General features: G+C 43.6%; 1 protein-coding gene and 1 pseudogene across 2 annotated transcripts in view; one reads left to right on the top strand and one right to left on the bottom strand.

Moving 5' to 3' along the window:
• LOC137212253 (receptor-binding cancer antigen expressed on SiSo cells pseudogene) overlaps positions 1–26,890 on the top strand; it is a 109,836-nt pseudogene that overhangs the window by 42,961 nt on the left and 39,985 nt on the right.
• The window catches only part of LOC137212250 (multidrug and toxin extrusion protein 2-like), a 352,581-nt gene that overhangs the window by 315,377 nt on the left and 10,314 nt on the right, over positions 1–26,890 (bottom strand). Inside the window, exons 4-10 of one of the 2 annotated variants that reach the window (XR_010937412.1) lie at positions 23,759–23,867; positions 22,877–22,952; positions 14,807–14,876; positions 13,933–14,065; positions 3,771–3,865; positions 2,677–2,731; positions 1,718–2,428 (exon numbers count right to left, since the gene is read on the bottom strand). Coding sequence is in view for 1 of the 2 variants with exons in the window: in XM_067715429.1 (XP_067571530.1) it covers positions 2,199–2,428; positions 2,677–2,731; positions 3,771–3,865; positions 13,933–14,065; positions 14,807–14,876; positions 22,877–22,952; positions 23,759–23,867 (768 nt within the window). In the remaining variant the exon portion in view is untranslated. Of the gene's footprint in view, positions 1–1,533; positions 2,429–2,676; positions 2,732–3,770; positions 3,866–13,932; positions 14,066–14,806; positions 14,877–22,876; positions 22,953–23,758; positions 23,868–26,890 lie in introns of those variants that run through there. The other variant, XM_067715429.1, reaches the window with a different exon arrangement.

The following is a 26,890-nucleotide window of genomic DNA, read 5'->3' as shown; positions in this document are numbered from 1 at the left end:
TAATGGCTAAGATGGTAAGCATCTTTCCATGTGTTTATTGGCAATTTGTACATCATCTTTGGAGAAATGTCAATGCAGATCGTGTGCCCATTTTAAAAACAGACTATTTTGTAGAGAAGTTTCAGGTTTAGGGTTTAATGCTAATAACGTGACTCATGGGGGGGCACCTACGTAGCTTCAGGAGGGCGGCTGGTCATCAGAAAGACCACCTGAGCACCATCACCCCTGTACTTGACCCTGTGCATCTCTTCCACGTGGCTCTTCCTAGTTGTATCCTTTATAACAAACAAGTAATCCTATGGGAAGTGTTTTCCTGAGTCCCTGGTAAGCTGTTCTAGCAAACTACTGAACAAGGAGAGGGTCACAAGAACCCCAGTTTATAGACAGTCAGTCAAAAGTATGGGTGGCAGTCTCATGGGACTGAGCCCTTAACCCATGGGGTCTGACACATGGTTAGTGTCACAGTTGAACGGAATCACTGCACATCCTGCTGGTGTTGGAAGATTTGGAGAATTGGTTGTTGGCGTGAAAAGCCCCCCCGTTTGGTGGCAGAATAGAAATGACTCATGCTGCTCTTTTTTTTGAGGACAGGGTGATGACTTCCAAGCTCCTTAACAAGTCACACTGGAAAGAGTCTTAATTTTTTTTCTGACAGTGTGGCAGTGGATTTTTAGATATGACAACAAAAATGAAAGCAACAGAAAAGATAGATAGATAAATTGGGCTTCATCAAAATTAAAAACTCTTTGTTCATAGAGCAGACACTATTGAGAACGTGAAAAGATGGGCTACAGAATTGGGGGTGGAAAATACTGCAAACCACCCATCTGATAAGGACCCAGCATCCAGAGTGTATTACAAACTCTTGCAACAAACAACTCAATGTACACATGGGCACATTTCTCCAAAAAAGATACACACATGGCCAGTAAACCTATGCAATGATGATGTCATTAGTAATGTGCATTAGAACTGCAAACTAAAATGACAGTGAGACGCTTCACACCAAGATGGTATAATAATTTTTAAAAAACCAAAAATCACTAAATGTACTAAATGCTACTGAATTATACACTTTAAAAGGTTAATTTTACATGAATTTTATCTCAAAACTTTCCTGGGTGTTTGTTTTATCCCACAGCATCCTATTCTGTAGCATGGTGACAATATTTGGTGCTCTCCCTGAACCTTGCAGCCGCTGTCTCCTCTGACTGGTCTGTACCAGCTCTGCCCGCTTGCCTCCCCAGGCCAGAGGGGGGAGATGGCCCAGGGGAACACTGCTCTCCAGGTCATCGAGTGGGCTTTGTGTTGGGGAAGCCCAATGTCAGTCATTCCTTTTAGGATTTCCTATTTGGGTTGGTCCAATTCCCTATAAAAGGCTCTAAAACTCTCCATCGAGAGGTGCAGCCACACCTGCTGGCATCTGGGGGCTGAGCTGCCGGAGAGAACACAGATTTCTTTTTTAATTAATACAAAAGTTTAACGAAAATTTAAAAGGCAGTAAGCTACAAGTTATCACATAGGTAGAAATAGTACGCGCTCGCATTTTAAAGTGTTTATTTTATAAAAGCTTACACGGGGGCTTCCCTGCTGGCGCAGTGGTTGAGAGTCCACCTGCCGATGCAGGGGACGTGGGTTCGTGCCCCGGTCCGGGAGGATCCCACATGCCGCGGAGCGGCTGGGCCCATGAGCCATGGCCGCTGAGCCTGTGCTCCACAACGGGAGAGGCCACAACAGTGAGAGGCCCGCGTACCGCAAAAAATAAAAAGCTTACACGGCACTACCTGGGACTGGACTAGACGGCACTTCGTACAAACTCACCAACAAGACTGAACACGTAACAGAGAAACAAAAGGACAACGTGACCAGCGGTTAATGTTAGAGGACCTGCTTTCCTGGAAGACAAAAGATATTGACAGCATAAAGAACACTTCAAGCCGGGAAAACCAAATTTACAGATTTAAAAACCATGATAGAGTTAACAGTTGGGAGAAAAGTTCACTTAAAATTATAACTCTTAATCTTCAGTAAGCAGTAAGATCGTGCAGACTTTCAGAATAACTAAGCACACATCACTGGTATCCTCTCCACACGTAGTTGAGAGCAAAACCACTGTCCCAGTGACCAGGGTCACTTCCCATGCTTCCTGTGTGGCATGTCGTTGTCACTGCTAGTTTGTGGGCTGGGGTGATTCCGTTTCAGCCACGGTCAGTGAAAACTCTTATTAAAACTCCTGCTACCAGGACAGCAAAAGCTAAAACTACAGCCGCCCCGCGATACAAAATCAGCTGGGCCCCCGTCAAGACCTCCCCGATGGTGGCCACCCCACACGAGCTGTTCTCCACCAGCTGCATGGTCTGGCTCTCAGGTCGGATGACGTCAGGTAGGATCACCCCATCGGCTACCTCTTTGTCTAGGATGGACAGATCTGTTTGCAGAGAACAGTGAGATATTTCCTTACGTGCTAGTCTGAGTAAAGGGCATTCCTGAAGGTGACATGAGCCTACGTTGTAAATGGTTTGTTACATGTGGGGTTATTAAGCACGTTCCAGAGGGGAACACAGAGTTGGCCTCCCAGTTAGGGGCAGAGACGAGCTGCACTGCGCGAGGGAGCAGAAGCTCATGGGCGTGAGAACCGGGAATCAGGACCCTGGAGAACGGGCCCTGTAAACTTACCTGTCGCGGTGGGCACGGCCTCTTTCCTCCCTCTCAGCCCGGCTCGAACCTGTGCCTGAACAAAGCATCACAGAGGTAAAAGCAGGTGCAGTCAGGTGAGGCCAGTTCACTGCTGTTAAACTGTGGTTAAGCTCCCTCGGAAACTACGCTACAGGTGACAGCATCGTGCGCGGTCTTGCTTGGTCCTGAAAATGCCAGTGACAGTAGAACGCCACACTGGAAACCATATTCTTCACCCCAATATCAGCTCACAAACATGGCATAAAAAGCCACTTGTTGCCATAATTGCAAACTTAACATGTTTTTCGCACTGTGCCCTTTACTGCTCCTAAATCCTGATAAAAGGAACAAAGTCTAAAGATAAATGGTACAGTCACCTAAGGGGTAGTTTACGGTCCAACTTAAAGTCCTGTACACTTCATTCCCTCCAGCGATCACACTGAAGGGAGGAAGGACATGATACGTCAGCATAAGGAAAGGCGGAAGGGCTGCGAATCCTCGAGGGTGGCCAAGACGCAGACTGTGGCGGTTTGCACGCCTCAGCCCCTCCTCGCGGCTTTGTCCAGGACACCTCCCCTCGCCGACCTCCCACCCATCTCCTCTCAAACCCGGACACAGTCAGCGGGGCTCACACTTCAACACAGAGACGCCCAGAGGGTCAGGATCCACTCCTCAACCCGCAGGACAGGTTCTGCCCCAAGAACTTCCCTGATCACAGGCACTTAGCAATTTGCATTTCTTAGGAAACCATGGACCAAAAGATCCTTTTGAAGACGCCTAAAACTAGACAACAGATCAGGAAACACTACTGCTTTTCTAAGACTACAACACCAAAACAGCAAAATAGTTTCTTAGCTAATTCTCTTTCTTTCTGGCTGAGCCCTGCTTGGTAGATACTAAATTAACTCCACATTAAGAGGAAAACGTGCTGACACAGGATTTCCTTTTGCCCCCAACTCTCACGTTGGATGCATTTCACTAAACAAAGTGCGTCATGCTGCCAATGGATTTCTTACCATTTTCACCATGAAAGATTCCTTACCTGCCATTGGATCAACAGGGCCCCATCTCTAAGAGGACCCACCCTCTGTTACCTGCTCTGCCGCTCTGTTCCAGTTTATCCTCCAGATGTACACCAAGTAGAAGAGGGTTTGAAAGAAGACACAGGCCGTCAATCCGGACCAGAGACCTGTGGGTGGGAAACAAGTATCCCGTTCAGATTTTCTGCAGTCCCCCTCCTGGCATCATTAACATTCTCCCGTAACTACTGTATCCATAGCGTAATTATGGACCAGGATCAGACTCAAGCTTACCACTGACCAGGTTTGATTCCAACTCTAGTGGGAACCCGCTGGAAGGCTTTAGATGGGTGTGTGCATGTACCTGTGAGACTGATGTTTCTAGAAGCCCACTTTGAGAACCATCTCTCCAATTGCCGTATACAAGAGATGACTGAGAAACATTATAAACAATGCCTGTCTCCTTGTGAGAAGAAACTATTTAAATCACTTAGATATCATTGCGTAACAAAGTGGATATAAAATACCCATTCACATATGAATAACTGCACTACAAAGCCAGCTGTCTAGGCTTGAGTTGGAACCCAGTATAAACTGGGAATTAGTCTGCTAACCTGTTCACATGTCTGGGGCCCCACGTTGGCAAGAGGTCACTGAGGCTGGGCCTCCCGTGGACTCCCGGCCATTTCACTGGAATAACCTCTTGAGTTGAGAAGCAGATGGATGGACAGTTTATACCCTTTGATGGATTGATTCCATTCCTAGGAACCCATCCTAAGGAGAGACTCAGGAATGTCATTAATAATTCATATACCCGGGATGCTCGTCACAATGGTATTTAAAAGAGGAGCAACTTACAGCATCGCTAATTATTAGAGAATTGCTAATCAAAACTACAATGAGGTACCACCTCACACTGGTCAGAACGGCCATCATTAAAATGTCTACAGGGCTTCCCTGGTGGCGCGGTGGTTGAGAGTCTGCCTGCCGATACAGGGGACACGGGTTCGTGCCCCGGCCCGGGAAGATCCCACATGCCGCGGAGCGGCTGGGCCCGTGAGCCATGGCCGCAGAGCCTGCGCGTCCGGAGCCTGTGCTCCGCAATGGGAGGGGCCACAACAGTGAGAGGCCCGCGTACCGCCAAAAAAAAAACAAAAACAAAAACAAAAACATCTACAAATAAATGCTGGCGAGGGTGTGGAGAAAAGGGAACCCTCCTACGCTGTTTGTGGGAATGTAAGTTGGTGCAGCTACTATGGAAAACAGTAAGGAGATTCCTCAAAAAACTAAAAACAGAGTTGCTACACGATCCAGCAATCCCACTCCTGGGCATATACCCAGACAAAACTATAATTCAAAAAGATACATGCACCCCAATGTTCATAGCAGCACTATTCACAACAGCCAAGACATGGAAACCACCTAAATGTCCATCAACAGAGGAACGGATAAACATGTGGTACATATACACAATGGAATACTACTCAGCCATAAGAAAGAATGAAATAATGCCATTTGCAGCTACATGGATGGACCTAGAGATTATCACACTAAGTGAAGTCATTCAGAAAGAGAAAGACAAATACTATATCACTTACATGTGGAATCTAAAATATGACACAAATGAACTCATCTACAAAATAGAAGCAGACTCATAGACACAGAGAACAGATTTGTGGTTGCCAAGGTGGGGGGGCGGGTGGGGGAGGGATGGATTGGGAGTTTGGGGTTAGTAGATGCAAAGTATTACACACAGAATGGATGAACAACAAGGTCCTACTGTATAGCACAGGGAACTATATTCAATATCCTAGAATAAACCATAATGGAAAAGAACATAAAAAAGAATGTATATATATGTATATAACTGAGTCACTTTGCTCTACAGCAGAAATTAACACAACATTGTAAATCAGCAATACTTCAATTAAAAGATAAAAGGGGAGCAATTTAAATGTCCACTATTAGAGAAGCATTAAATAAACGATACAAGGAAATACTAGAGAATTACTAAAAGCCATGTCTTTAACATGGGACCGGGGGAAATTACATATTCAGTATAACCCCACTTCTGTGAATAACAGAAAATACTGGGAGAAAAATAATTTTAAAAGGCTGGAATAAAATACATTGAAATACGTCAGGGTTTATATTTGAGGAGTGAACTAGAGGTAATTTTAATTTTCATCATTATATTTTTAATGTATTTTCACAAGATTTCCATGTTGTTAATGTATAATTAATAGTTTAAAAGTGTTATTTAACAAATCTGAGCACCTGCTAAGTAAGTCCAATAGCGAGAAGCACTTTTATGGACAAAAAGCAAGATCTGCCGTGTTCTTATTCTAAAGAGCTCAGTGTCTAGTAGAGGAGAGGTTTTTAGGTTTTTTGCTTTTTTAAAGCAAAGCTGAATTGTGAAACCCCAGCAGCTCATCAGGCAGAGGCTCTGGCTCTTTGGTTAAACGGTGTTTCCCTGGTGTCGACGACAGTGCTTGGTAGGGATGAGACCGAATAAATACTTGGCAGTTCTGTGTCCCAAACAGAGAAGGGCGAAATCCTGCTTGACACTGATCGAATACCCCACAGGCTCCCAGCCTGAACTGGTCATCAAGAGACATGACATTGAGGACAGTTACTCATTAAGCCATCACATGACAACATTTCCAAAAAGTCAGGATAAGAAACTAAGCACCTCTGTTTGTGTGGACACAGAAGGCTCTCACGACAGCTGCGGGATTAAAATTTCACAGAGCAACGGGGACAGATTCAAACTTGTTTACACGGTAAAAATGTACTGGTTGGCACAGAACAGAAGGATCTACTTGAATACATACTGCAGCGTTGGGTCAGTCCTCGAATCAGACTATATTCTGCAGGAAACACAGCTCATCGTTGCTAAGGAAATCCATAGAAATTGCAGATGTGCATATAGATGCAGAACACACAACTTACCCCGAAAGCACATGACAGATTGTTTTGCACAATTCTATACAGTTAGAATCTTGGTAAAATGGATAGATTTCTGAAAACATGTATAATTTGCCAAAGCTGACCCCCCTCCAAAAAGATAAAGTCTAAGCAAACTGATTTCAGAGCCGAAATTGTGAAAGCTGTAACAAACTCCTCCAAAATGCCTGACATGACAGTTTCATAGAATTTAGCCAAACCTTTATAATAATAATATTCCTACACTATGTCAGTTGTTCCAGGGAATACAGAAAGGGAACATTTGTAATTTTCCTTATGTAGTAAGTGTATATTAATACTGTTAATGTCATAACTTTACAGAGATTACACAAAGAAATGAAACTACTGACCAGTCTTATAACTACCATTGCAAAATTCTTAAATACAATATTAGTAGAATCCAGCAGCTCACTAAAAGAGTAGCACATAATAATCAGGATTGTTCAACATGAAGAAATCAAATAATATCATTTATCACCGTAAGAGATCTAAGGAGAAAATTTATAGGATCATCTCAACAGGCACTAAAAAACTTAATTTTTAATTAAAAGTATTAATGGGATTGTTTCTTTATACTAACAATTGTATTGCACTTCTGTATACTAACAACGAACTATCAGCAAGAGAAATTAAGGCAACAATCCCATTTACCATTGCACCAAAAAGAATAAAATACCTAGGAATAAACCTACAGGTAAAAGACCTGTCCTTGGAAAACTATAAGACACTGATGAAAGAAACTGAAGACAACACAAACAGATGGAAAGATATACTGTGTTCTTGGATTGGAATAATTAATATTGTTAAATGACCATCTTACCCAACACAATCTATAGATTCAATGCAATCCCTGTCAAAATACCAATAGTATTTTTCCCAGAACTAGAACCAATAACTTTAAAATATGCATGGAAAAACACAAAAGAATAGCCAAAACAATCTTGAGAAAGAAGAACAGAGCTGGAGGAATCACATTCCCTGACTTCAAACTATACTAGAAAGCTACAGTAATCAAAACAGTACCGTACTAGCACAAAAACAGACACATAGATCAATGGAAGAGAACACAGAGCCCAGAAGTAAACCCACACACTGTCAGTCTACGACAAAGAGGCAAGAATATACAACAGAGAAGAGACAGTCTCTTCAATAAATGGTGCTGGGAGAACTGGACAGCTACATGTAAAATGATGAAATTAGAACATTCTCTAACATCATATACAAAAATAAACTCAAAATGGATTAAAGACCTAAATGTAAGACCAGATATCATGAAACTCCTAGAGGAAAACACAGGCAGAACACTATTTGACATAAATCCTAGCAATTTTTTTTTGATCCATCTCCTAAAACAAAGGAAATAAAAGCAAAAATAAACAAATGATGCCTGATAAAACGTAAAATCTTTTGCACAGCAAAGGAAAATCTTTTGCACATCAACAAAAAGTGAAGAAAACCTACTGAATGGGAGAAAGTGTTTGTAAATGATACATGATCAATACAGGGCTAGCATCCAATGTATATGAATAGCTCATACAACTCAACATCAAAAAACCCAATTAAAAGATGGGCGGAACTGAATAGAAATTACTCCAAAGAGGACATGCAGGTGGCCAACAGGCACAGGAAAATATTCTCAGTATCACTAATCATCAGTGAAATAGAAATCAAAACCACAACGAGATATCATCTCACACCTGTCAGAATGGCCATCATCAAAAAGAAGACAAATAACAAGTGTTGGCAAGGATGTGGAGAAAAGGGACCCTCGTGCACTGTTGGTGGGCATGTAAATCGGTGCAGCCACTATGGAGAACAGTATGGAGGTTCCTCAGAAAACTAAAAATAGAACTATCGTATGATCCAGCAATTCCACTCCTGGGTATATATTCAGAAAAAACAAAAACATTATTTCGATAAGATACATGCACCCCAATGTTCATAGCAGCATTATTTACAATTGCCAAGATATGGAAGCACCTGTTTATCAACAGATGAATGGATAAAGAAGATTATGGTAGATAAGTATTCCACTGGAGATCAGCCATAAAAAATGGAATTTTTCCATCTGCAGCAACATGGATAGACTTGAAGGGCATTATGCTAAGTGAAATAAATCAGAGAAAGACAAATACTGTATGATCTCACTTATATGTGGAATCTAAAAAAAATACAATGAACTAGTGAATATAACAAAAAAGAAGCAGACTCACAGATACAGAGAACAAACTAGTGTACCAGTGGGAGAGAGAAGCAGGGAGGGGCAAGATAGAGGTAGACGATTAAAAGGTACAAACTATTACGTATAAAATAAGCCACAAGGATATATTGTACAACACAGGCAATATAGCAAATATTTTATAACAACTATAAATGGAGTATAACCTTTAAAAATTGTGAATCACTGTATTGTACACCTGTAACGTATAATATTATACGTCAACTATATACCTCAGGTAAAAAATTTTAAATTAAGAAATAAAAATTTAGGACTTCCCTGGTGGCACAATGGTTAAAGAATCCACCTGCCAATGCAGGGGACACGAGTTCAAGCCCTGGTCCAGGAAGATCCCACATGCCACGGAGCAACTACGACCCACCAATCCCACTACTGGGCATATACCCTGAGAAGACCATAATTCAAACAAGAGTCATGTACCAAAATGTTCATTGCAGCTCTATTTACAATAGCCAGGAGATGGAAACAACCTAAGTGTCCATCAACAGATGAATGGATAAAGAAGATGTGGCACATATATACAATGGAATATTACTCAGCCATAAAAAGGAACGAAACTGAGTTGTTTGTAGTGAGGTGGATGGAACTAGAGACTGTCATACAGAGTGAAGTAAGTCAGAAAGAGAAAAACAAATACCGTATGCTAACACATATACATGTAATCTAAAAAAAAGAAAATGGTCAGAACAACCTAGGGTCAAGACGGGAATAAAGATGCAGACCTACTAGAGAATGGACTTGAGGATACGGGGAGGGGGAAGGGTAAGCTGGGACAAAGTGAGAGAATGGCATGGACATATATACAGTACCAAATGTAAAATAGGTAGCTAGTGGGAAGCAGCTGCATAGCACAGGAAGATCAGCTCAGTGCTTTGTGACCACCTAGAGGAGTGGGATAGAGAGGGTGGGAGGGAGGGAGACGCAAGAGGGAAGACATATGGGGACATTTGTATATGTATAACTGATTCACTTTGTTATAAAGCAGAAACTAACACACCATTGTAAAGCAATTATACTCTAATAAAGATGTTAAAAAATAAAAAATACTAGAGGAGAATATAGAAAAAACGTTAAAATCCTATTGTAGCAGTTCTTGCCAGAACAAGAAAAAAGCAAAAACACTAGAAAGGAAGGAGTAGAACTACTTCTATTTACATGACATGCAATTACATTTGACAAAACTCTCAACCATTTCTGTTGGGAACTTTCAGTAAAGCAGACTCCATGGATACTTCCTGAACGTGATTTAAGAAGACATGCACACGTTTGTTAACGTATGTGTGTTTACATCGTGTGTATTTATGTATGTCAGCCCCCAATCCAGCATGCTATTTATTTATTTATTTATTTATTTATTTATTTATTTTTTTTTTTTTTGCGGTACGCAGGCCTCTCACTGCTGTGGCCTCTCCCGTCGCGGAGCACAGGCTCCGGACTGGCCGACTCAGCAGCCATGGCTCACGGGCCCAGCCGCTCCGCGGCATGTGGGATCCCCCCAGACCGGGGCACGAACCCATGTGCCCTGCATCGGCAGGCGGACTCTCAACCACTGCGCCACCAGGGAAGCCCCAGCATGCTATTTAGTAGAGAAACATCAGAAGCACAATCTCTGAAGTCCTGAACAAGACAAGCATTTCCACTATTACCACAACAATTTATTATTCTACTAGAGGCTTTAGGCAGGAAAAAGACATCAGTGGTGTAACATCTGATAAGGAGAATATAAAGCTATTTGTACATGATATGATTGTATACCTGGAAAACCCGTGAGAATCAACTGAATACTATTCAAATAAGAGGAATTCAGAATTTTAACAAGCTACAAAATTCACAGACAGTAATTAACAGCCCTCAAATATACCAACAACCACCACTTAGATTACAGGATGGAAGGGAAGACCTTGTCTACCATGGCCACAAAAGGATAAAATGGGGATAACCTTAACAAGAAATGAGCAAAAGCTTTACAAGGAAAATGATAAAAACTATACTGAGCAGAGGCTAACATTTCCAAAATGTTCGTCCAGTATTTGAACATAAAAGCTGAGGGTGGGACTTCCCTGGTGGTCCAGGGATTAAGACTCCACGCTCTCAATGTAGGGGGCCCAGGTTCAATCCCTGGTCGGGGAACTAGATCCCACATGCCACAACTAAAGAGCTCGCCTGCCGCCAAGAAGACACGGTGCAACCAAATAAATATATATATATATTTTTAAAAAGCTGAGGGTGTCAGAGGAGCACCATTTTATAAGAACACAGATGGCCTCCAGGCCGTAGACCACCAGGCAGGTGGAATTCAGAGTTGGCTCCCGAGTCTTCTGGCAACAGTGCATTTGTGCTCTGCAGACAGAGGTCTACTGGTCCTATCCTGAGATGAAACCCAGGAGGGAAGAATTGCCGAGGGAAAAACAAGGTGTCTGGACAACAGAATCTGCCTCAAATACGTCCCCTCACTGACCCCCAACAACAGGAAACCGGATGCTGAGTGGGACCCCTTAATTAGCGTAACAAAGAGCACCTGAGTGGGTGCAGAGTTTGCTGGATGACGAACGCTCAGATAAATGCACAGCCAGCACACGCTCTCAACTCCGCTCCCCTGCAAGTGTGACAAACCCCACTTTCTACAAGAAGAGAGATTACAGAGTCGGAGCTGGTGAGACTTGGTAGCGTGACTGGGGCCAGGCTCTTGACCAGGGGACTGAACCAGGAAGGGGCCAGAAACCAGAGGCGATGGTGTGACCGACAAGGAACACCTGGGCAGCCAGGAGCTCAGGCTCCAAGTCAGGCCCCAAGATGACAGCTGAGAGCCCTGGGCCTTCCAGGGAGGAGAGTGGGGACAGGTCAGCAAGAGGAACCTCGGGCAAGGCCTACATCCCAAGAGTATAATATGGAAAGGGTGCCAAAGGACAGAGAGGAATAAAACCCAAGAGCCTGAGCTGAGCTCACAACAAACGGGGATCCAGCCTGTTTATCTTTACATTCCCCAGATCCAAGCACCACCCAGGGCCAACACATACAGGTGCTCAGTGACTCTTCAGGATGAATGAGGGAATCATAACCCTCAGAGAGACATGCATCGCAGCAAAAGAAAGGCTCTGGGGGCATCTGGGTTCAAATCCTGTCTCGTCACCTACTGTCTGTGGGACACATTACTTCACCTGTTCAGACTTTAGTTTCTCCAAGTGTGAAACGGAGCTAACAGGAGATCGCATCTGATGTCATAAATTTGAGCAGCATAATTTACATAAACAGCGTATTTCTGCAAAAGCCCTTCATGAAAATTATCTTACATCCTGTAAACTATAGCTTTACATTATTTTTTAATTAAAAATAAAACTGCTCTGTAATGACGTATATGGGAGTAGTGGATATATGTATATGTATAACTGATTCACTTTGCTGTACACCTGAAACCAACACAACATTGTAAATCAAATATACTCCAATAAAAATTTAAAAAAATAAATAATAAAAGTACTGCAGGAGAATATAGAAAAATGTTAAAACCCTATTGTAGAATAAGGCAAGAAAAAGAACTAAAGGCATTACAATTGGAAAAGGAGTAAAACTATTTATATTTATATATGACATGACCCTGTATATAGAAAATTCTAAAGAATTCATAACACACAAAAATACTAGTGCTAATCAATGAATTCTTATAAGATCAACTTATAAACTTATAAGATCAACACACAAAAATCAGCTGTTTCAATACACCAGCAAAGAACAATCTGGAAAGGAAATTAAGAAAATAATTCCATTTACAGTAGCATCCAAGAGAATCAAATATCTAGGAATAAATTTAACCAAGGAGGTCAAAGACTTGTACAATGAAAACTACAAAACACTGATGCAAGAAATTAAAGACCCAAATAAATGGAAAGACGTTCTGTATTCATGGATTGGAAGACTTGATATTTTTAAGATGGCAGTATTCTCTCCAAAGCAGTCTAACTGGTTTAGTGCAGTCCCACTAAAAAATTCCAATGGCCTTTTTTACAAAAATGGAAAAGCTAACCCTCATAGTCATACAGAACTGGAAGGGGCCCTAGATGGGCAAAACAAAAAAACTGGAAAAGAACAAACTTGGAATACTTCACTTTCTAATTTCAAAACTTACTGCACAGGAATCTAAAATACACAAAGGAACAAAATGAACATATCAAGAAACAGAAACAGACTCATGGTTCCCGGCGTGCAGGGCAGGGATGGACTGGGAGTCCAGGATTAGCAGATGCAAACTATTATATATAGGATGGATAAAAAAGGCTCTACTGTAGAGCACAGGGAACTGTATTCAGTATCCTGTGATAAACCATAATGGAAAAGAATATGAAAAGGAATGTCTATATGTACAGCAGAAATTAACACAACATTGTAAATCAACTGTACTTCAATAAAAATTTTAAAAAACTTGTATAAAATAGATAACTAACAAGAACCTACTGTATAAAAAAATAAATAAAATTAAATTTAAAAAGCAAAAACTTACCGCACAGCTACAGTAATCCAAACAGTGCGGTACTGGCGTGAGCTGGACATAGAGACCAATGAAGCACAACAGAGTCCAGAAATAAACCCACACGTCTCTGGTCCACTGATTTTCAGCAAGGGTGTCAAGACCATTCAACAGAGAAAGAATCGTTTTTCAACAAACTGTGGTCACCTCGTCTAGGTGATTCTAGTCACGTCTCAGGACTAAGCTAATGCATTACGACCTCAGGGAGCTGTTCCAAGCCATCCTAGGGGATCACAGCTTTCACAGTACTTAACCCAAATAGAATAATTGTGTAATTACTTAATCTTGGTCTCATCCTGAGGGCAGGGTCACGTTTATTTTCTTCAAGTCGACATTTCCAGTGTTTTTGTATACTGAATACACAAACTGTTTTCATATACCAAAGGGAGAAAATCATTTTTCCTATTCCACAGGGGTCACTTCCCAGACAACTGCTTTGTATCTCAAGCAGTTTATCCTAACAGGACAGGTGAGATGTAAGGTAAGTCACCGAGGAATCAGACACATACCTACTATCCCGTGATTAGCAGCAAACATCAGAGATGCTCCAAGGGGAAAACCAAACACATAATAACCGATGGCATTCAGGAGAGCACCCATCTTTTGTTTTCCTGCACCTCTCAGGACTCCACCAGAGGTGCCCTGAAGAGAGGAAAACCAAAACCAGTGTTGCAGTCATTCAGGTGTCATCATCACATCAGGTCAGAACACAACCTGGTATTTCACAGCTCTGAATACAGTCACATACCCTATATCAAGACAGGGACTGCACCTTACATAAGAGATAAAGGAGAACATTTGCCTTCTAAAGTTATGTTAAGGGACTTCCCTGGTGGCACAGTGGATATGACTCTGCGCTCCCAGTGCAGGGGGCCTGGGTTCGACCCCTGGTCATGGAACTAGATCCCATATGCATGCCGCAACTAAGAGTTCTTATGCCGCAACTAAGGAGCCCACAGGCCACAACTAAGGAGGCTGCAAGCTGCAACTAAGACCCCACACAACCAAATAAATAAATATATATATATTTTTTAAAGTTACGTTAACAACTACAGCAGCTTTCATCCAGAAACCCACCAAGTAACAGCATTTAAATCTCTATTTAAAAATAGTTCATGGGCTTCCCTGATGGCGCAGTGGTTGAGAGTCCGCCTGCCGATGCAGGGGACACGGGTTCGTGCCCCAGTCTGGGAAGATCCCACATGCTGCGGAGCGGCTGGGCCCGTGAGCCATGGCCGCTGAGTCTGCGCATCCGGAGCCTGTGCTCCGCAACGGGAGAGGCCACGACAGTGAGAGGTCTGCGTACCGCAAAAAAAAAAAAACTAGACACACAAAATCGTGCTGCACATAGTACACAGAGGTAAAATCACTGCAAACACTCACCGCAAGTGCATCAAACAGATGAAAGGGAGCAAAAATGGGCATCACTTGGCTCACAAGGGACACGACATCTCTGTTGGAGAAAAAGAGTCAGTGACCCAAAACTCACAGTTAAGTGTGGCACTAATCACCTGCTGGCTGGACAAACCTGCCAGAGTGACCAGCCAGTCAACTCAGTCCACATACTACTTTCCTACTTGATAAAATGAGGACACGATGAAACCTCACTAACTTCAACGTCACCAGTTAGAATTTAGGTCGAAAGGGACGTGGGCTAGGCTGCCACAACAGAGCATAATTCTTAAAGTTTTGCTGATGAGTATAAAAATGTGAGGGTTGGTTACAGATGAATTGGTTTGCAGGGCAGAAATAGACACAGATGTAGAGGACAAACGTATGGACACCAAGGGGGGAACGTGGCGGGAGGGGGGGTTGCTGTGATGAATTGCGAGACTGGGATTGACATATATACACTAATACGTATAAAGTAGATAACTAATAAGAACCTGCTGTATAAACAATAAGTAAAATTCAAAAAAAAAGTGAGGGTTGGGAAGAAAAAGCAGGTTTCAGCCTGTGAAGGGTAATCTTCCCCTGTGGCTGGGAGTCTTCCTCAGAAATGCAGCTGGAGGCCAGTGTTCAAGGCAGAGAAAACATCTGCCCTCCTCAGGGATGCCGTGAGCTCTGGTGGCTGTGCTGGAAGGTCTGTCTGGCGAGGGCCTCGCGTGGGGCTTGGGGGCCCTGGAGAACGACTCAGCAGAGTGGCGGTGACCGCAGGCCTACACCATGGGGCCAGTGTGCATGCAAAACACAACAGACGGCGGTGCTCCCCCCAGAGCTCTGGCCTCCCTCCCCTCAGCCTGCGGGGAAGACTGTTAGCCAGCAGGTGCCACGAACTCAGGCAGAGCCCACAGGCAACCCTCTCACCAGAGCAGCGACCTCCTCCACAGAGCAGACCCAGGATGGCAGCGTCGGCTAACCCTGCACTGTCTCCACTAGTCAAAGTGACGGTGTGGTCCTTCCTTCACAAGTATAAACATTAAACCAACATGCACCAAACACGGAAGAAAATCAACAGCGCAAAAAAAAAGATCAAAATGAGTAGGCAGAAGAGCTGACGCAAAAGGAAACAGAAAGAACGCAAAGAGAGAAATTATAATTCCTGTTCTTAGAAATATTCATAAACAGTAGGCATTTAAGGAAAAAGAGCAGTTGGGAAAAGTAACTGGAAATGAAAAATAGGAACACTAAAATACCACATTCCACTTAAAGTCTGGACAATGAAAGGGACATGGCTAGAGACTAAATTTTAATGGTAAATCTGAGGAAATATCCCCAAACACAGGTAACCACAGAAAAGACACATGCCAAATTAATCCATAAATACTATCATTTATCTCAATTTCCTAGAGCTAAAGAAAAATCCACTGCTTGAGACTGAAAGCCTACAAAGTGCCAGGCAGAATAAAAGATTCACCTGCACCTAAGCACGGCCAAGGACAAAAAGAATATCTGAAAGGGGCTTTCCTGGTGGCACAGTGGTTGAGAGTCCACCTGCCACTGCAGGGGACACGGGTTCGAGCCCTGGTCCAGGAAGCCCGCACATGCTGCGGAGCAACTGGGCCCGTGCACCACAACTACTGAGCCCACGTGCCACAACTACTGAAGCCCGTGTGCCTAGAGCCCATGCTCCGCAACAAGAGAAGCCACCACAATGCAAAGCCCATGCACCGCAATGAAGAGTAGCCCCCACTTGCCACAGCTAGAAGAAGCCTGCGTGCAGCAACGAAGACCCAACGCAGCCAAAAATAAATTTATAGAAGGAAAAAAAGAATATCTGAAAGATTTCCAGAAAAATAAAATTTCTGGGACTGACGGAGAGAGGCAGGCCCGTTGTCTTAACCCCTCCGGGCTGAAGTGCCTTCCCAGGCAGTGCCTGCTGAGTAATTGAAGGAGACATAAACTTGTAAGAAACTCTTCTTTGGGAATTCCCTGGGGGTCCAGTAGTTAGGACCTGGTGCTTTTCACTGCTGTGGCCCAGGTTCAATCGCTGGTTGGGGAACTAAGATCTGCAAGCTGTGTGGCCAAAAAAAAAAAAAAAAAGAAGAAAGGAAAAAAAAAAACCTCTGTTGGGCCACTGGCTGACTACGGAGATAGCAGGCACCACACATGACAAGGAACACAGTCTCTGTAAAAACTGGTTTTAGAAAAGTCACCAGACGAATGGGAGAACTGCAGACCAACAATGACAGAAAGCAAGAACAGCACTGCCTCCCTCAGGAGAGCCTGGTTTCCAGAGTTATCACAGTACGATATTAAAAACGTCCAGTTCTTAACAAAAATTGACAAAGCATATGGAGAAACGGGGAAGCAGGGAAAAGGAGATCATCACCGCTGGCAAATACTGTCAGAGCTGACTTTTTCAGAACCGTGGAAATTAACCAAAGGCTTGCAGTCACTTGGGGAGCCCATATTCAAGAAAAGTGGCTGAATCTTGGTAATGATAGCTCTGTGGTGTCATCCCCTGCTCCCAGCTCAGCGGTAACCTTAAAGTAACAGCCCACACATACTGCCAAGGCTGGAGGAGGAAGAGTGGGTCGAACTCTTTAAGTTTCATTCCCAAATTATAGTTACTAATTCACAAAAGGCCACCTGTCTGGTGGCTCCTTAGAAGACCCCCCAAAAGGCTGTCTTTATTTCATCAGGTTCCAACTGCCCAGTGCTAAAGTTGACCTTCAGGAGATTGTCTGTCAAAAATATTTATAGGCGGGACTTCCCTGGTGGCGCAGCAATTAAGAATCCTCCTGCCAATGCAGGGGACACGGGTTCGAGCCCTGGTCTGGGAAGATCCCACGTGCCGCGGTGCAGCCAAGCCCGTGTGCCACAACTACTGAGCCTGCGCTCTAGAGCCTGCGAGCCACAACTACGAAGCCTGCATGCCTAGAGCCCGTGCTCCGCAACAAGAGAAGCCACTGCAATGAGAAGCCCACACACCACAACAAAGACCCAATGTAGCCAAAAATAAATAAATTTATCTATTTTTTTTTTAAAAAAATTTACAGGCAAATGTTCTAGTTGCTGCTTCCTGAGGCAGTGGAAACAGGGCAAACAACACACTAACCAAGCAGCTTGGTAGGAAAGGCTGGGGATGAGGGGTTGTATCAGGGCTCGCTCTGGAAGCGCTGACATGTTACTGGGGATCTAGAAGGCCACACGCACGCCTAGGGCTGCAGAGAGGCTCAAGAAACACCAGGAAGGGCCTAAGCTCTCACCTGGGGCTGAACTTGAGACTCTGCATGGACAGGAAGTGAAAGTTAAGGCCAAGCTGTAAACTGCCTGGCTGGGTGTTGAAGGTGAACCTGACGCACGTAGAGAGCCCGTCAGCCAAGACTGGGAGATGTTTGGGATGCAGACTGTCCGGTCATTAGCTGACCTCTAAGCTAATGCAGCAGAGACTTCAGTGGCCACGCTCAACGAAGAATACAGACCTTTACCGAAATAGTTCTTAGAAGTCACTAAGCAAACAAGAGCATCGACAACAAGAACCCAGGGGACGGGGTGAATATGACTTCCAGAATTGCCACATTATAATATTTTAAAATGTCTAGGTTTCACATAGAGAGCAGACATGTGGTGGCCGTGGGGGAGGGGTGGAGTGGGAGTGTGGGGTTCGCAGAGGCAAACTATATAGGACGGATAAAAAACAAGGTCCTGCTGTAGAGCACAGGGACCTATAGTCAAATTTTGTAATAACCTATAAGGGAAAAGAATCTGAAAAAGAATATATTTATATATGTATAACTGAATCATTTTGCTGTACAGCAGCAATTAACACAACATTGTAAATCAATTAGACTTCCACTAAAAAAAACCCAAATCTAGTTTTCAAAAAAAAATTATGAGTCATGTAAAGAAACAACGAAGTATGGTCCATATACAGGGTGAAAAAAGGAATAAATAAAAATTGTTTCTGAGGAAGCACAGACTTTGGACTCGCTAAAATAGACTTTTAAGCCATCTATTTCAAATATATTCAAAGAGTTAAGGAAAACCATGTTTAAAGAACTAAAGGCAAGTATGAGAATGATGCCTCACCAAGTAGATACTATCAATAGAGAGACAGAAATTATAAAAAATAAAGACCGTGGAGTTGAAAAACCCAAAAAATAAAATGAGAAATTCACTAGAGGGCCTAAGCAGTAGACTTGAGCTGGCAGAAGGAAGAATCAGTGAACCTTAAGGTAAGCAAATTGAGATTATTTAGACTAAGGAACAGAAAGAAAAAGGAATGAAGAAAAATGAAGACCTGTTGGAACACCATCAATTATAACAGCACACATAATGGGAGTGCCAGAGGTGAGAGAGAAGACAGAAAAAATACTTGAAGGAAGAATGGCTGAAAACTTCCCAAATTTGATAAAAGACATGAATCCAAGAGACTCAACAAACTCCAAACAGGATAAACTCAAGGGAGAGACAAGTCATTTGCTGGGAGTGATGGCTGAAGGTGGTACAGTGGGGTCAGTGGTTTGAGGAGCGTGGAGAAGGTTTAATATGGACTGCAGTGATGGACAGTGAGATGGCCAAAGAAAAGCAAGATGGACTTACTTTTGATGCTGAGGGTCTAACTGTGGCCATAAGTTTGTAGTGGAACCAACACGCCCTCTTCCGTGACTTTTCCAAAAGTGATGCGCTACTGACACACACAGTGTGTACCTGGGTTCCTCCAGGCTGGGGTTCTGCCACACAGGAGGGATTCAGGAATTCCGCAGACAATGAGCCATGGCACCTACGCTACATAAGGGAAGGTGTAAAGGCAGGAATGTCATGATGGACTGAGAAAGGGTGCAGGACCAGAGGAGCCCACAGACTGGAGAGCCCAAGCAGCTGAGGAATCCTCTTAGTAGACATGGCTGTTGGAAGCGTTGGAGTTGTGGACTGGAGCTGGAACAGTTAACGTAATGACAGAGCCCCAAGCATGACCACGGGAGAGTGTGCCTGCAGAGAGCAGAGGTTACTGGGCTGAGCAGTGGGGCACTGGACAGCTCATCCATGTGGATACTGAGTTCAGCCGGGATGCTGCTAGGGTCTGGGGGGTGAGAACACTATAGTGAAGATGCCAGAGCTTTAGGCAAAGGAGGAGGAAATGGAGATATACAAGCATGTATCACGTGTACAGATGCCAGAAGGTGAAAAGGATAGGAAATACTGTCACTGACAGAATTAGGAACCCAAAATGTCAAGATGAGTCAAAAAATAAGAAAATAAAGATTGATGGGTACAAAAGTAGGATCTGCATTTGGGTCCAAGAAGATAACCACAGGAGTGCAGAATGTGGACGCTAGGGCTGCTCAGGGGCGCACTGGCAACCAGCTCCACAGACACAGTGTCGTACAGCCACCAAAAACCTAATGCTTCACCAGGAGTCCATCAGGTAGAATGAGGTACAGGGGACACAGTTCTGCTCTAAATGGAGCTAAGAGCACTGCCTTCAGGTTTGTATGAATTCCAAAGTGGAGACTCAAAATCACATTCCATGGGAAATGTCTGAAGGAATTTCAGATGGTTACCATGGAGAAGAGAGCATGAGAGATGCCTTCAAATATCTGCAGGCTGTTAACTCAGAAATGGATTTAGATTCCTCCAAGCACAAGAACCAGAATAAGTGGGTGAAAATTACAGGTACATTTCAGCTCAAAATAAGGAAGGTGTCCTGGGACTTACCTGGTGGCCCAGTGGTTAAGAAACCACCTGCCAATGCAGGAGACACGGGTTCAAGCCCTGGTCTGGGAAGATCCCACATGCTGTGGAGCAACTAAGCCCGTGCGCCACAACTACTGAGCCCACACTCTAGAGCCCATAAGCTGCAACTACTGAGCCCGCGAGCCACAACTACTGAAGCCTGCGCACCTAGAGCCCATGCTCCACAACAAGAGAAGCCACTGCAATGAGAAGCCCATGCACTGCAACAAAGAGTAGCCCCAGCTCACCACAACTAGAAAACGCCCGCGCACAGTAACAAAGACCCAACACAGCCAAAAATAAATAAATAAATAATTTTTTTAAAAAAAGGAAGGTGTCCTGAGAATCAAAGCTGCTTTCAGAGGTAGCAAGATCCTCACCCACTGAGGTTATGAAAGTGTAAGTTGGACAACCTGGCAAGGATGTTTTGGAGGAATCCTGATGCAAGATGAGTGATTACATCAAATAGCCTTTTAGATCTCTTTAATTCTAAGATCTTACCAAATTTAGAAAGATTTGCCATTATTCAGGTTTTTTTCCTGTCCCCTCTCCTCTCTGTTTTGAGAACCCTAGTTACAGCCTTTTTAGGCCAATCACAGCTCACTGATATTCATCTTTTTCCAGTCTTTTTTCTCACCACATTTCATTTAGGATATGTATTATTGCTCTATCTTCAAGTTCACTAATCTTTTCTTCTACACTATTCTAATCTGCTGTTACTCTCATCCAATAGTTTCATTTCAGACATTTTCTTTCAGCTCTGTAAGTTCAATTTGTTTTTTAAAAAATCTTTGATGTCTTACTTTAGCATGCTCACGTTTTCCTCTATCTTCTTGAAAATACAAAACATAGTTATTAAAACTTTTAATATCCCTGTGTACTAATTCTATCATATGTTTCATTTCTGGGTTGGTTTCAACTGATGTTTCTATGGATTTTAATTTCTTGCTCCTTTGTATACCTGGTAATTTTTAATTAGATGCAGACATCGTGAATTTTAGTTTGTCAAATACTGCATGTTCTTGTAATAATTGAAGTACTCTTGAGCTCTAATACAGTTAAATTTCTTGGAAACAATTTGATCCTTTCCAAGTCTACTTTTAAGCTTTGTTAGGTGGGACCAGAGCAGGCTTCATTCTAGGGCTAATTTTCCTTCTCCTGAGGCAAGGACCTTCTGAGAACTCCACCAGCCATCCCATGCATTACAAGGTTTTGTTCATTCCACGTGGTGGGAACACAAACTCTTCCCGACCCTTTATGAGCTTCAAGGATTGTTCTGCCTGCTCCTTTCAGGTGTTCCTTCCCGTCCCTCACCCCACCTTCCCTGGCCTCAGGTGGGACCCTTACACGCACAATTGGCTCAGCGGTCGGCTGAAGACTTGAGGGAGAGCTTCCATAGATCTCCAAAGCGCTCTCTGGGTGCCCTCCAGGTGCTCTCCCTGCTCTGGGACTCTGCCTGGGAACTCGCCACAGAGCCTCCCCACTCCCAACTCCATTTCCCCAACCCAAGGAGATGGGGGGGGGGCTTTCCCAGGGCCCCTGTCTGCACTTTGTCCTGGAAACTCCCTCACGGTAAGCTGGGGCAATCACGGGGTTCTCCTCAGGGATTTATCTGGGCTGCCTGTGGTCCAATGTCTGAATGCCATTTTTAAAAACACAGATTTTGTCCAGTTTTTTAGTTGGTTTAACGCAGGATCGTAAATCTAGTTCCTGTACCTCCATCTGACCACCTCCCTAGCCCTAAGATTTTACAATATATTTAAGCACTGGTCTAAAACCAGTGGGGTTGGGTCAAACTAGAAGAGCACACTTAAAAGTAATAAAACCGAATTTCTCCATAAGCATAATCTGAGGCAACTGGTGCAAATTACTGAAGCTTCATAAGGATTTGGTTTATTCAAGACACTTTATTGCATCTAAATAATTACACAAACACATCATTACAGAAAATGCAGTAAAATTCTACCTAAGGTTGGGTCAGTGGTTTATGCAAACACTGCCCAGATGATTCAGGTGTGCTGGCTGCCAGCGTGCCCTGGACGGGGAGGTGCCTTTCTGGGGATGAGGTTTTTTTCCATGTGCTTTTTCTGTGTATCTCTGAGCAAAAACACACCGAGCACAAGAGAAAGCCCACTTGCATTTGATAAATGAACTGGGTATTGGAGGGGTGGAGGGGGTTTCCATGGGCTTCCTTCATTCAAACCTCTTCAGATTCACTCCCAGCTGCACTACAGATTTTCCTATGGAGTAAAATGCTACTCAGAGTCAGAAAAGTATAGTGAAGAAAGAAAGCATAAAACTAAAAATGTTCTCCTAGAAGATGGTACATACTTGTCACTGGTGAATGCATAGGCTACCACATCCTTTAAAGCAGCAAGTAAGATACCGGTTACAAGTGCGCAAACACCTGGAAAATACAGAAGAAACAGCAGGAAATGAAAGTGCTCCCGAGTGTGATAAATCCTCGTACCGACTTCTCAGGAGATATTTGTCTCAATGACTTAAGAAATGTAATAATTTAAAGTGTTTCTTCTTACTGTCTAGGAAAAGAGCACCTAAGGTCAGATGATTCTAACTTCTTTTTCTAAGGGAGACTCATAGAAAAGATGTTCAATAAGATGACAGCATCATCAGAATCTTCTCTAACTGCTCAGATTCCAGAACATTCAAACTGCCTAAGGGTCAGTGATCCAGGAACCTGGAGAGCTGGGCACACAGATTCTGGTCAGAAATAAGCCTGCATGGGCTTCCCTGGTGGCGCAGTGGTTGAGAGTCCGCCTGCCGATGCAGGGGACACGGGTTTGTGCCCTGGTCCTGGAAGATCCCACATGCCGCGGAGCGGCTGGGCCCGTGGGCCATGGCCGCTGAGCCTGCGCATCCGGAGCCTGTGCTCCGCAGCGGGAGAGGCCACAACGGTGAGAGGCCCGCGTACCGCAAAAAAAAGAAAGAAAAAAAGAAAGAAAGAAGCCTGCACATGACAACAACTGCCTTTGAAATGATTCCTGTTAGTACCACATGGAAGAGTATTTAGCTGGTGCCTAATAACAGAAAGTCATATTTAGGAGCTTCATTTAACGGAGTAAACAGGAGTCAGCATGAAGAAGAAAGATTGCAGCTGCGTTTGCACATGTAAGTCAATTCCCAGAGAAACTATGATATATATTTCTCAACTTCGATACAGCTGCAGCCAGCGAGCAGCAGTGCCACACTCACCTGCACACAGGAGGGCGGTGGCACAGGAGTGTCGTGCCTGCTGGGCATCCCCTGCCCCCAGGGCACTGCCCACCCGGACGCTGGCTGCCACGCCAAGGCCTAGAGGCACCTAGAAATGAATGATCGCAAAATCACGAGGAGGGGTCAGAGGGTCTGAAAATCAGAGTATCAGTGCACTGGAGTCTACCTGCGCGGAAACCCAGGACAGAGTCAGAGCCCCGGGTTCTAGACCCGGTTCCAGTACGTCCTTGCCGTGTGACTGGAAACAAGTGGCTTGGCCTCGCCCACTGTTACAGATGTGTAACAGCCGCCCTGACCGCTGCCCCCATCAGAGGCATCAGAGTAGAACCTCTTAAAGATGCTGGATTTGAGGGCAAAGCACCTCCCTTATTAACTAAACATATACTATCAAGAGTCAATTCAACTTTGCTACATTCTACAAGACTTAATGAACTATAAATATATAAATCATTCGTAAAAATGAAATGAATCATGTGAGAAAAGCACTTAGAACGAAGCCTGGCACACTGTGGGAATTCCACAAAAGCTGATGAAATCTGCTTCCACCATCTGTTATGTGTCCAACATTCCTACGTCTAATTACCCATTAAATCCAACTATGGCCCTTCACAGTAGATGCCCAAACTTTATTTTAATTACTGGTTATAAATCTGAAGCTATGTGCTTGCCTGCTTCTTAAACAGACCATTATTCAACTTGCAGGGTCATGTCGGTTGTTCTCCTGTGATGACAGTGCTGCCCTCGGGGGCTGTTTGTGAAACACGGGTTGTGTAGTAACCCGATTTTAGTTCTCAGATCTGCTTTTAATAATTTATACGTCAGCTTTAATTTCTATTCCTACTAGAAGCAGCCTCCTCCTGAGAGCCGTCTAATTTGTTGCTGTTTGAGAACCAGCCTAAGTGAAGTTGAAAAAAAATATGTATTAAAAATTGTTAAGTTGGGCTTCCCTGGTGGCGCAGTGGTTGAGAGCCCGCCTGCCGATGCAGGGGACATGGGTTCGTGCCCCGGTCTGGGAAGATCCCACATGCCGCGGAGCGGCTGGGCCCGTGAGCTATGGGCGCTGAGCCTGTGCGTCCGGAGCCTGTGCTCCGCAATGGGAGAGGCCACAGCAGTGAGAGGCCCACGTACCGCCAAAAAAAAAAAAAAAAAAAAAATTGTTAAGTTTAAGAACTTGAAAAACAATGGACCTGACTATATAAAAATTTACAAGACTTGTGGGCTCAAAATATACATATTGGCTTCAGCTCCAGATGAATGGCCAGCTCACATGCTTAACCCCCTTCCTTCCCCAAATGCCACTAAAATGTCAGTAAAGATGCTTAACAGAGAAGAAACTCATTAACAGCTCTGAGACTAAGTGAGCTGATGAGCTTCTGGAAGAGGGAAAGGACAACAGGAAGCCAAAGTCCAGATGAGAAAGAGGAAAAGGCTACATCCCACTCGTTCTTCCCACAAGGGCCCCAGGAGGCAATGATGAGCAGTCCTGTGGACTCATGACAGGGTCACAGACAGCACAGCACGGCCAGACCCCACTGCTGACCGGTCCTCCCTCTCAGACTCACTGCACAGCGACTGGTGGTGTGAGTGCCTCAGAGCCAAGCCCTTCTCGTCTTGGGGGATGGGAGGTGGGGTGGGGCAGTGGGGGAGGTCAGGACTGCTGCTCCCTGCTCCCCATGCATAAACCCCTTAGGTGAAGATGTCATGTGACAGATCCCACCTCTGTACTGATCCTTCCCATGCAGGGGAGAGGTCTGCTGGAGAAAAATCCACAAACAACAGGTCAGGAAAGCCACGTCAGCCATTTAGTTAATAAATCAATGCATTTTCCTTTTCTTGCCTAATTGCACAGGCTCGAATCTCCAATAAAATGTTCATTATAATTGTTGAATATTAAGATTCGTGTCTTACTTCAGTTATCTAATGGTCTCTGTCTCTCATCAAACGTCTGAATATGGCATCCCCGCCAGTCTCTATCCTCTCCCTGGGGAATTCCTACTAGATAGAAGATATATAATGGGTCTACATCTTTCACAATTTCTTCCCTTCTTATTTCGGTAATTACTATGTGGTGTATTTTTTTTAACCGTTAATAACCATTTTAAAGTACGCACTTCAGTGGTATTAAAATACTTCCGTAATGCTGTGCAACCATCACCACCATCATCTCCAGAACTCTTTTCATCTCTTAAAGCTGAAACCCTGTGCCCATTAAACAATAAATCCTCACTCCCCCCTCCCCCAGACGCTGGCAACCACCCTTCTACTCTGTCTCTATTGACTAGTCTAAGCACCACATATGAGTGGACTTGTCCAGTATTTGTCTTTTTACGTATGGCTTATTTCATTTAGCATAAGGTCCTCAAGGTTCATCCACACTGTTCCATGTGTCAGAATCTCCTTCCTTTTTTTAAAATAATGATAACCCCATTGTATGTATATATCACATTTTGTTTAACCATTCATCTGTGGAAGGACACTGAGGCTGCTTCCACCTTTTGGCTCTTGTGAATAAGGCTGCTGTGAACATGAGTGTGAAAACATCTCTTTGAGATCCTCCTTTCAACTCTTTTGGGTATACATCCAAAAGTGGAATTGCTGGGTCATATGGTGATTCTATTTTTAATTTTTTAGGAACTACCATTTTTCTATTTTCCCATGGCAGCTGCATCATTTTACATTCCAACTGACACTGCATAAGGGTTCCAATATTTCTACACCCTCGCCAACACTTATTTTCTGTTTCTTTTTTTTTTCTTTTTTTCTCAAGAGTAGCCATTCTAATGGGTGTGAGGAGGTATCTCACTGTAGTTTTCATTTGCATTTCCTAATGATCGGTGATACTGAGCATCTTTTCATGTGCTTATTGGCCATTTGTATATCTTCCTTGGAGATAACACCCGTTCAAGTCCTTTGCTCATTTTAACAACAGGATGTTTTGTTTTTTGTTATTGAGTTTTAAGAGTTGTCTATATATTCTGATTAGTAATCTTTATCACATAGGTGATTTGCAAATATTTTCTCCCATTCTGTGGATTGCCTTTTTACTCTGTTGATACTGTCTTTTGATGCACAAAATTATAAAATTTTTATAAAGTCCAATTGTCTATTTTT

The sequence above is a fragment of the Pseudorca crassidens genome, chromosome 19 (genome assembly GCF_039906515.1).
Source record: "Pseudorca crassidens isolate mPseCra1 chromosome 19, mPseCra1.hap1, whole genome shotgun sequence".
NCBI lineage: Eukaryota > Metazoa > Chordata > Mammalia > Artiodactyla > Delphinidae > Pseudorca > Pseudorca crassidens.
This window is presented reverse-complemented; position numbering and strand designations above follow the sequence as displayed.